The sequence below is a fragment of the Physella acuta genome, unplaced genomic scaffold, assembly GCF_028476545.2.
Source record: "Physella acuta isolate Inbredline_101_S28 unplaced genomic scaffold, ASM2847654v3 ptg001419l, whole genome shotgun sequence".
Classification (NCBI taxonomy): domain Eukaryota; kingdom Metazoa; phylum Mollusca; class Gastropoda; family Physidae; genus Physella; species Physella acuta.
Genome location: NW_026732934.1, coordinates 291,881 through 303,608, shown reverse-complemented (window position 1 = coordinate 303,608; position 11,728 = coordinate 291,881). Strand labels below are relative to the sequence as shown.

At 31.2% G+C, this 11,728-nt stretch overlaps 1 protein-coding gene across 3 annotated transcripts in view; it reads left to right on the top strand.

The window, feature by feature from the left end:
- The first annotated feature begins 525 nt into the window (after positions 1 to 525).
- The window catches only part of LOC131927568 (ADAM 17-like protease), a 38,573-nt gene continuing 27,370 nt past the window's right edge, over positions 526 to 11,728 (top strand). Inside the window, exons 1-15 of one of the 3 annotated variants that reach the window (XM_059283280.1) lie at positions 526 to 668; positions 1,433 to 1,562; positions 3,028 to 3,161; positions 3,323 to 3,411; positions 3,700 to 3,794; positions 4,102 to 4,151; positions 5,203 to 5,327; positions 6,383 to 6,481; positions 6,662 to 6,760; positions 6,877 to 6,994; positions 7,183 to 7,287; positions 8,465 to 8,583; positions 8,893 to 8,956; positions 9,450 to 9,588; positions 10,360 to 10,461. In XM_059283280.1, the coding sequence (XP_059139263.1) occupies positions 1,528 to 1,562; positions 3,028 to 3,161; positions 3,323 to 3,411; positions 3,700 to 3,794; positions 4,102 to 4,151; positions 5,203 to 5,327; positions 6,383 to 6,481; positions 6,662 to 6,760; positions 6,877 to 6,994; positions 7,183 to 7,287; positions 8,465 to 8,583; positions 8,893 to 8,956; positions 9,450 to 9,588; positions 10,360 to 10,461 (1,373 nt within the window). In that variant the 5' untranslated portion in view covers positions 526 to 668; positions 1,433 to 1,527. Of the gene's footprint in view, positions 781 to 904; positions 962 to 1,432; positions 1,563 to 3,027; positions 3,162 to 3,322; positions 3,412 to 3,699; positions 3,795 to 4,101; positions 4,152 to 5,202; positions 5,328 to 6,382; positions 6,482 to 6,661; positions 6,761 to 6,876; positions 6,995 to 7,182; positions 7,288 to 8,464; positions 8,584 to 8,892; positions 8,957 to 9,449; positions 9,589 to 10,359; positions 10,462 to 11,728 lie in introns of those variants that run through there. The other 2 variants (XM_059283279.1, XM_059283281.1) reach the window with 2 other exon arrangements.

Sequence of the window (11,728 nt, the reverse complement as noted above, 5' to 3'; positions counted from 1 at the left end):
ACAGTATTAGTATTTCATCATACTAAATTTTGAAAACTCAAAAAAAATTATATTAGAGTATTTTCTTTTACCAAACCTAGGCAGCTGACTCCATTAGAGTTAGAAAAAGAAGGATCAAGGGTTATATGACATATGTTCAATATGCAGGATCTGTTAATGTTATCAGTAATACTCATTGTCATATCCAATAAACATTTGTCAGGTTTTTTTTATTTATAACGATCACTAAAATTAAAATAAGTAATAATAACTAACTTAATATCTAGACCTAAATCGGTCAAAATAAAGTCTAACGAGTATTGTTTTAGAAATATTGTGAAAAAAAATATTACAGGATTCGAGTGATCTTTGCAGTGAAGATCCTCACAAAATAGTTTTTTACACATTTCTAGACTTTTTACTGTCAGATCTAGATCTAGATTCTATGTCATATTAAATTTAGCCTGTCATTTGACATTTTAAAATAATTTTCAAGCAATAGCCGCACTGTATAAAAATCTGGCAATATTTTTAATATGCAAACATGCGCAATAAATTTTAACTTTTACGAATGAAAATGTACCAACTGGATTAGATAAATCTTCTAATCTAGATCTCTAGATCTAGACTTACATAGACCTATATAGTATATCTAGACTAGATCTAGATCTATATGTAGATCGACACAAGTAAATAATATTAACAAGATTAGTCAAGGTCACCAACGGCAGTCTTTTTATAAGATTATGGCTGCTAGATCTATTATTTTCCTTATTGTTTGCTTACAAACACTTGCCAACTGTAGGTATTTCTGACATTTAAAAAATGTCGAATTTCAATATTGAATAATTATTTTATTTATTTATTTGGTTATCTAAAATTTATCGTTAGGTAATAGGTACATAGTACATACATAGTAAAGGCCGAGGCTAGATTTTTTATCTAGAATCTAGATCTATATCTTATAATTAATTAGTGTAGTGTATGCTAAGTTTTATTTAACTTAGTCTTGAAATCTTATGAATCCTGACTTGTTTTTTTATATGAGACAAGCTAAAATTTATCTTATTCCTATGTTATGGTTACTTATTTTTAAAAAAAATTAAACTTCACCTGATCATATATAATATGTATTATGTATGTTTATAGTTTATGATTTATGTATATACTATATTATGTAGATCTAGATTTACTCCAGATTATCTAGTAATATCTAGATCTAGAATCTAGATCTCTAGTAACTTTAGAACTTGACTAATACATCACACTGTAAAATAAACTAGAAGACATAAACAATTAATAAACATCTTTTCTCCTTTTGATTTTTTTTGTGCCATACAAATACCACTTAATTTAGATCTATAAGCTGGAGAAAAGCAATAGCCAAAATTTATCTTTTTAATGCTGTTAATTTTTTTTTACAAAGTTTTACTGCGCTTTTAAATCTTTTTAGGTGTGTATGCTGTAAATCTGAAATACTATGAGACATTCAGTAACACTGATATAGTGTCAACATCATTTGTTAAACGCTCAGCTGATAATTCTGAAATGTATAAAGAATTAAAATTCAGTATTCTCCAAAGGTATGCAGTTTTATTGATACAAACTGTTTTGAAAGGTTTAAATATACTACTTTAGCTAAGAGTGAATAATGCCTGGTATCCCATTCACTAACCCCCCCCCTACCCTCCAGCCTGGCCTAATTAAACTAATTTAAATGTCACAACGTTCTGTAGTGCCTGATTAACAAGTTAGATCTTATTCTATTCTGTGATTTTGAGAGAATTTTCAAAACTTAAGTGTGGGACATTTTTCTATAATTTTGCAAATCTATTGCTGAGTTTTTTACATTTTGGTTTGATATTGACATGTAATGTACCCTTTAGTCTTAGATCTATGTTTAAAACTATTAGTTAATGCATTAGCATTAATGAAGATGCTAGTTAGAGTGTAAGTTTTATTTTCTCTGCCTTTTGGCCTGTTAGAATGTCAAGGTATGTGTTTATGAAAATTTAAGTTGGACATGTCTTAATTGTGTTATTTCATTGTAGTGACAATTGCGGTTGGCCTACTTTTTGTTTTGTTTTTTTTAGCTCATTATTTGTTAGGGTTGAATTTTTGGCCGATCTTCTTCTTCTTCATTCTTAATTATTAGTGTTGAAGGGGATCAAGATTTATCTGCCAGTGGGTTTGAACTCGAGACTTTGTTCGAATTTATCAACCATGAGCTTTTTGCCGACTCGACCACGCCTCCAACACAATTAAGCGTTACGTGTCAACTGGTTATGCGCCATTGAGGCCATTGACTCCGATTTCAGCCTGCTTTTCTTTTTGGATTTGCTTCCATAGCCTTTGTCCAACCAAGAACAAACTACAAGGCAGCAGTTGTTTAATTTTGGAGTTGTCTCTCCTAGAAGAGTGGCTGTCCCCAGCTAACGAGCCTCATCTGCCCGAGGGTTCGAACTCGAGACTTTTCGGTTTAGTAACCATGAGCTTTACCGACTCGACCACGCCGACCCCGATCAATAAAGTACCTCATAGCAACTATTGATTTTTATCTCTTTAGCCTAGTTTAATTTGGTTTGCTCAGGTTTTATAAACCTCCTAAGTTCTACGATGACGTGATGAAGTGAACACTAACAACACCTCAGTTCTTTCCTAACATAGATACATAAATATGTTATATGAAATATCCAAAACACTTTATAAAATGTTAATATAATTTTTAAAACATAAGGCAGGTAATTGTGCATCATTATGTGTTCAAGAAGTAAATTGCATCACTATAAATTGAACACATATATCTTAGCTCTTAGCACATTACCAAATTATTGTAAAATGTGTAAAATATTGGAAGAAGTGGTTGAACACATACTCTTCAGAAATCTCAATATGTCAATAGGCTCAAGTTTGTGGAAGAGCTTGGGGGGGGGATCCTTGACTCAAACCTGGATAGTAAAACCAGCTGATCACACAATCCCATCAAAACTGAGGTCACATAATCAAACTTCTAGATCTAAATGTCTTTTTATTGTGAATATTTTACAGAGACTTTCAGTTGGTTCTGAAATCTGGAACTGACATATTGGCTGCAGGTTTTGTTGGTCAGTTAGTTCATGAAGATGGGAAGACAAGTCCATTCCATGTCAATCAAGATTTAATTTTTAAAGGCCACTTAAAAGGTTTGGAAACATTTTTAAAACAATTTTTCACTGAATTAGTAAATTTATTAATTTAAATGTTATTTATAGGCTATTACTTTTACTCCAATTACAAAAAGCTTTTTAAGCCCTTATGATTATCACTCAACATTTTTAAGTGTGTCTTAATATATTTTTTAAAGACAAGCCAGATGTATCTGTCAATGCTCACATGGAGGACGATTTGTGGTCTATAAAAATATTTGAAAAGGAAGAAATATATGCAGTGGAGGTATTTATCAAGATATTTGATAAACATATGGTTTTCTTCTGTGTCTGATATGGTTAGGAATGAGATGATAATATCAATAACTGTAATGTATATTTTTTTTCAATAGAATTATTGAACTTATGTGTGGGTTATTGAACTTTTTGGGAGAAATGCTTTATAATTCTATTAAAATAAGATGTGATTTTGGTTCATTCTATTTTCTAAAAATGGTTTCAGTTAAACCACTTTTTAGGGAGGTTATGTCATTGAAGTTTTATGTCATTTTCTTCTATGTCATTTTTAACTTAGCCGGCAAGAAATGTTTTGACCCCTGCTGAAAACCCAAAAAATCATTCCCTTGTTGCTTACAAAAGTACAGACTTGCCATTTGATGGGTGGCGTTGGTAAGATAATGAATTTTTTTTTTAAATTTACTTTATTTTTTTATTTTATCTTTTGTTAAACTCACTTTATATATGTAATGTTCCTTTTCGAATCTTACTGTCATTGGAGAAAGTTAAGTAGAGGTTGAGTTCAACAATTTCTGTGACCTCTGCCTATCAAAGAATAATATGGTCAGCTGCCTTTACTTTCCTTGACTTGACATCAGAGCTGGGTGGACTCAAAAACTTTCTACTGACTTGAACTTGTAATTCAATGGCTTTTTAAAGGTTTACAAGCATTGTTTTAAGTGGTTTCTTATTTCTTCAGTGGAGCAGTAGATGCAAAACACAAGGCAAGGAGGAGTGAAAATTTTACAAGTAAGTCATTATCTATATATATAATTCTCTTCTGGGAGCCGTTAGAAAACAAGCTGCAAGCGCCTCCTTGCAGTCACCTCTCTTTCTCTCTATCACTACCACCCCCCACCCCACCCCCACATTGTCTGGTGAGCTGTGGTCACGCTAAATGTTTACAAAGCTAAATGTTTACAAATCGTAGAGCCGGGTTTCTATTAGGGGCAGATAATTTAGTTCGATTTTAAACTTACAGGAGGTAACTAAGAAATAACTAAGAGGAGGCTGCTTTCACGGGGGGGGGGGGGTGTTAGTGTTTTAAAGCAAATATTTTCAGTGGCAGCATTGGTACTGTCAAATTCACAAATTATGAATTACTGAAAAGTAGAAAATAAAACAACTAAATAGTGGTGTATGATACGCTGCGGGTCGGCTCGTATAATATAAAGGATATAAAACTTTTTATTTTGTATTTGTTACTGCTGGACTAAAGCTATATAGAGGACTGCCTACTTTTCTGTTACATCATGACTTTGGCACCCCATTTATGGCATTGGACTAATGTTGAAATGGCCATCTATAATATTATATTTATAAAATGTTTATATTTTAGTATGAGCACAGCCCAGCGATCTATAAGATTTGATGATTATAGTTCTATTATTACTTGTCCTCTGTTTAAGTCATTTAGAAACCTATAACCGCAGATTGGTAACTGAATAAGTCTGGGAAAGTTAGATAGCAAGCTATTGCAAGGGAGAAAAACTTTATTATCTACATTTGTATGTAAAAATTTTAAGAATTAAAATAACTATTCTTCAAACTGGGCATTCATGTATTTTTAAATACATTTTTCTTTAAAAAAAAATTTCAAGTACATTTTATTTATAAAAACTTATTAAATGAAGATGGTGAGTTTTAATACACCGTTCTCATTCACTATTCATTTAATTTTTTAGTTGTTTTTATTATATAACAAAACAACTTTTACAGCTATTCTGTGAAGCATTCTCATGAAAATGTAAAAAAAAATTCAAATGAAAATAAATCTTTAAATATTTTGTTTTCTTAACAGCCAGATCTAGTTCTAGAAGACAAAAAAGAAGTGGAGCTGATACATGTGTTGTTTATGTCATTGGTGACTACGGCTTATTTAGTGATAGATGTAAAAAAAACTACCAAACTTGCTACTCTGCTATGGTAATTATCTGCCTTTGTCATTCATTTAAGGATAACTGATTTGATTCATTTTTTACCCACTTAAACACTAAAAAAAAACCTAAAAACATAACCAAACAAACTACAAAACAACCAAACAAACTACAAAACAACCAAACAAACTACAAAACAACCAAACAAACTACAAAACAACCAAACAAACAACAAAACTACCAAACATAATAAAACACAAAACAAGCAAATCAACTAAAAAACCACCCAACCAAGTTACAAACTTATCCTGAATGGTAGGAAGAAAGATAATTAAAAATCATGAAAAAATGTAATAAAAATATAGATATATATATGCCTACATGGTAGAAGATGTTCAAATACTAACTTCTACTATTTAAGGATAACTAAGGCCTCACGTGAAATGCTACATACTAAATCTAAAATACCAAAATCAGTTCTTATCACATATCTAATCCCAGTCTTACCAAGAACATGCACATAGTACCCAACAGGGTTAAATTTATATGTAAGTAGTAATGTCAGTACAACAAAAAGATATTAAACTACAATGATTGTGTATAGAAAGTAGAGCCGACTTATCCGCCAAGGAACAGCCCCATTGGCGGATACAGCCCCAGCCATTGACCTACACAATCAATGCGCATTAAAATTGAAGTACAACCACAATCCACTTCAGCCCCGTTGAAACTAACTAAACAAAGTGTTACAAACTATTATGTGACTGACTGAATTTAATACACATTAAATTTGAAGCAAATAAAACTCAAGGCTCAAAAATATATAATCATCATAAGCTGGTTCTATTTCGGGAGGTAATGACGTGTGGTGCTAAGGTGTGTTGATTGTGTTAGGATTATGTATATTTTCTTAAGCGTCCATATTTGTTTATAGAATTTTTTTTTTGAAAATTTTATATATTACCTTCAACCCGGGCAGCGCCAATTTATGCTGCTTATATATATATATATATATATATATATATATATATATATATATATATATATATACATGATGTTTTATTTTATGGTATTTTTTTAACAAAAGAAGATTTTTGTTTGTAGATTAGTATGGTTGACTTTACAGACCAATTATTTAGAGAATCACCATTTGAAGGAAGGAACAAAGAAATTTATACAAATGTTGGTATTCAAATTGGAAAGGTTAGTTTTCTTGGGTGAAAGTTATCGTTACTAGCTTTGAAAAATAAATTCTAAAACACATCACTGCATGTAGACCATAGTTTCTAACATTCTCATTTAACTTCTTGTTTTAAAATGTGTTGCTGGCTATGTACATAAAACAACTATCAGAAATAATATTTCTTTAAAAATTTCTTGCAGATTGTACTATACACAACACCAACAATATCGAAAGAGGAGTTCAGATACAAACATTTTAATGCGCCCGATGTTGAATGGGGTATCAATGAAAGATTAGATGTATGTTGTTGTTTTTTTACTAATGCTGTACATGTATTGTTGTAATAGGAAATTTTATGTTAAAAGATAAAAGACAACAGAATGTTATATATATATATTACTTTTATAAATTGCAGGCATTTGCGTATCACCTTACTTATCAGCCAGATATCTTTTGTCATAACCATTTGTTTAGCCACTATGCCTTACCTGAGCGTGTTTTGGGATTGGCTTTTTTGGACGGAATATGCAGAAGTAAAATATCAATTTTAAGATAGTCATTGCTTTTTATCCTAATTACTTGCACAGCTTATCCTTATTTGTATGTATTAATAAGAACACTTACAGTTGAATATAATCATCATGTGATTTTTTTTGTTAATACAGTTTGGTTTTTCTTAAAGACAAAAAAATAAGAACTCAAAAAATTTTTATTATACTAGCAAGTCCTAGAGGAACAGTTGTACACAGTGCTGGTGTCACATCTGGGATGGATATTGGATCTGGAATGGTCACTTCATTAATGATGACTCTAGTCTTTGCACATGGTATTTCAGTTAGAATAGTCTTATTACAATGCATGCTTTTCTAATATTACTATTGTATTAATTAGTAAAGCTTATAGAAAGGTTTTAAAAGAAGTTACTCAGTTTTAAAAAATTGTTAAATGTATGATTATATATATAATAATCAACTTTAAATCATAAGGCACTTATTTATGGTTAAATAATAAACAAAATATTAAAGTATAATAAATTACATAATTTAAAGACGCATGGCATTGTTAGATTTAAAAAATTATTCTTTTTTTGTTTTTGGATGCAATTATTTTCACATTTAAAAACAGGTTTACCATTTAATTTACAGAATTAGGTACTCTAGATAAGTACCGTATTTGTTTCGTTTTGTTATTATTTATTAAATATTTGTTTACAGTGAAACCTTCAATGCTGATTTTGTTTTTAATTGTGTTTACAGATATTTTTTTCATTGTTTTAAATTTAAACTGCTATTTGTATTGAAATGTTTAAAAAAGCATAAAAAACATTTTTATAACAAGCTTTTATGTAATAGTGCACTAAAAAAAAAGAGAAAATAAATTATTATCTTTAAGTGTATAATAATGAACTACTATTTAAATGACTATAAAGAACAGCTTGGGTCATTATATCATGCACTAAATACCCTTACTAGAATTTAAGAAGTGACTTTTGCTTTTATTTTTAAGTTTTCCTTAAAAATTGATGTAGACAACAGAATATTCTAATGGAACATAAATTATTTTTGTGCCTGTCTTCCTCGATTTGCAACTAGTTATTAAAAAATTTCAATAATCTACTAATGTTAAAAAGTGATGTATTATTTAAAGAGGACTTTTAAATTCTGAATTTTCTGACCTAAAAATGTTTTCTGCAATGTCAATAGTTTTTTTGTTTTTTTTTGCTTTCCTTTAGACATCAATTTTTTTAATGTAAAAGTTGTTTACCTATGTCAGTTTTTAGACATGCACGTTTCAAAGTAATGTATTATTTGCACTGATTTTGTTTTTGGATGCAGTTATTTTCACATTTAAAAACATAGGTTTACCTTCCAGCATTAAAAAATAAAAAGTTGACTACACATTTAAACCCTGGATGTTTTGCACAAAAACATTTTACACTCCATCTTACATGTGTGGGTTTTATAACAGTTTATAAACTGTTTTATTAATTCATTTATTTCTAGGTCACAATTTTGGAAGCAACCATGACCCAGAGACAGCTGAATGCTCAAAACCAGATGAGCAAGGAGGTAATTTTCTCATGTGGCCAAGTTCTGTATCAGGGACCAAACCTAATCATTGGGTAAATATAATCCACTCATCAGCTTCATTATTTTTAATGGGTTTTCCTCTTACTGCATTGAGATAAACCTCTATCCACAGTGCAAACTTGTCATTCCTGGTTACCTCTTTTTAATAACTAGAGTGCAGCTTTCATTCACTAATAATACCTGTATAAATATTTAAGAACATCCTTTTGTACCTTCTGTTAAAAAAATGTTACTTAATACAAGAAATAAATTTAACAAGAAAAACTGTTCACAAATACTTATAACCCAACAAAATTTGCCTTCCTTGTTTCTTTCATAACAAGCAATTATTTTTTCTGCAGCTTTTTTCTCCCTGCTCTTTGAAGCAGATTGGTCGAGGAATTAATCACGCAAGCTGCTTCCACCGTATGTATTAAAGATTTTAATTAACTTTTTTATGAAGGTTCAGAACACTCAATGAATTCCAACATGAAAAAAAAAATTAGTAATCTTGTTTTTAAAATATGTATTAATTGGATTTTAAATCATTGGGTTTGATAGTTTTGTGATGTTTTGTCTCTATCTAATTTTAAGACCAGGAATCAAACACAAATACTCATTAAGAAACATAGTATGTAATGTTTCCACCATTTGTCTTTACAAGAATTAAAACAGTTTAAGATAGCATTACCCAGTGTGCTCAATATGCATAGTGATTTGTTTTTATCAAAGAAATATGGTTAGCCTTTTGGTTTTCCATACTTCAGTTCTCTAACCCAGATACACCTTCTACTGTAATATTTTGATAGGATACATTGTGACTGTTTCTTTATATATTTTGTGACATGTTTTAAAATATTTTTTTAATTCATTTTGAAATTTTCAGTCCATATATTTCTTTTTTTGCTGTTTCTTACAGATAGAAGTCTACATACTGCATTTTGTGGTAACGGAGTTGTTGATCCAGAAGAGGAGTGTGATGCTGGCACAAACAGTAAAATTGGTGCGGATAAATGCTGCACACCAGATTGTAAGCTTAAGCCAACAGCTACTTGCAGGTACCTTTTTAAAGCAGAACTAATTTATTTAAGCCCTGACATGAGGTGGGGGTGTAACCTAATCTACCTGCAGAGACTATGCATTATTGGGCATCAGTCCAACTGTGGATACCCCACTGTGGTTAAAAACCTAACCTTAATCTAAATAAAACAAGGTCATTAGCTAATTATAACTTTATTGAAATGAAATTGTGGAACCAACTTTTTTAAAATGTCAAAACAATTCACTAAAATCTTATTTTAAAAAACCTAATACATAAATTTAAGGGTAATAAAACATGAACTAAACAGAATATATTAACTAAACACCTAGTCAGATATGGCAACAAGAAAAATAGTATTATAAGACAGCAAATTTCTACCGCCTTTCACAAACCTTAACTTTTCCTCAGAAAGTCTGGGCCAAAAACATACTCAAAAAGAAAGGCATTCAAATTTTGTCACTCGGACAAAGTACACACGTTACCCATAGGAACTAGTCCCCAACAATACAATGCAAAATATTTTTTGAGACCATTCAATATAATAAGCTCGACATTAATAATTTTAAGCTCTTAACAAAGTTAAAATGTAAAAATATTATGCTGCCATAGTACTATACTACTTAATTAAACAACAACTGCCCTCTATGGGGAACTAAAAGCCATATTCGCTTTAAATCCTACCTTAAAAGATGATGATAATAATTAAGAAATTAATAAATAACACCCCAGCCACTCACATTAATAAAACTTATGGTTTTTTTTTTTCAAAATATATTTTTTATTTCAGTGACTTCAATACAGTCTGTTGTTCTAATTGCACTATTGCAATAACAGGTACAGTGTGTGCTGCGGCTTTACCTAACGAGTGTAAAAATGAAGCATACTGTGTGTATCCTTTTTAGCACTCTATTAAGTTTATTCTTAAAAATAGAACTCTTTTCACTTAGGTGCTTTCATCAATTGTAATTTTGCTTTGACTTCTCCATAACATGAATGTATTTTAGATAAGTAGGTAGATCAACAGACATAGTTAATGAATAATAGTGCGTCCTCCACAGGTTTGGTTCAGGTGTGGAGTATGGGGGGGTCATGGCGTGGGGAGTGATTGCGTATGGATTGTAGGATGAGGTTTGGTATGTGGGGTGTTGGCAGCAAGGTGGGCTGGGGCTCATGGTATTATGTTGGTTGTTGAGCAGTGTACTATTGATCTTCTTTTATTCCCTACCCCTTAATTTCTTGCACAAGAAATGTGTTTTGTGCCTTTCTTTTCTGTCCTCCAAAAAGTAAATGGCTTCACACTGTAGCAAAGCACTGGTATGCACCACTTACACAAATAGAGCTACTACATGTAAATACATACATATATATTATACATTAAAAAACGAAAGTTTGTCTGTGGGCCTTTAATGTATTACTACACCATGAAATTTTGGGAAGTTATTGAGAATATTTGTGTGAGGGTTTCTGCAATAAACATAAAAGAAACTTTGAGGGGTGGCACATAGGTGGGCGTGGTTGAGTAGGTAAAGCTCATGGTTGCTAAAACGAAAAAGTCTCTGGCAGATGAGGCTCCACAGCTGGAGACAGAAACTCTTCTAGGAGAGACAACTCCAAAATAAAAAAACTGCTACCTTCTAGTTTGTTCTTGGTTGGACAAAGGCTATGGAAGCAAATACCAAAAGAAAAGCATGTTATAATTAACTGCCTATATGGTGATTAACAAGTTGACACCTATACTCAATTTTGTTGGAGGGAATCTCTTTCAACGCTAAAATTAAGAACGCAGAAGAAGAGGAGCGGCACCCCAGTAGTAGGGTGTGGTTTGGTGCTTAGAGTTCCCTGTCTGCTATCTTAGCACCTGGGATTCATTGGTTAGGCGTCCTGTACGGGGGTACTAAATTCAATTGAAAAAATAAACCCTGGGCTCCCCCATGAGCATTATCAATTGGGTTACTATAATCATTGAGAATATCAAATCAGGCATCATTAACAGTGCATCCTGGTGGCCATATAGGCAAACCCGCGCCCTAATAGCTAAGATCCAATAAATATAGCGCTGACCTTGTATACATTTAAATAACATTTAAGTTAGAAAACAAGGTCACATGTATAAAAATACACAATTGATAGTGTTGATGAAATCCTTATAAAATGTT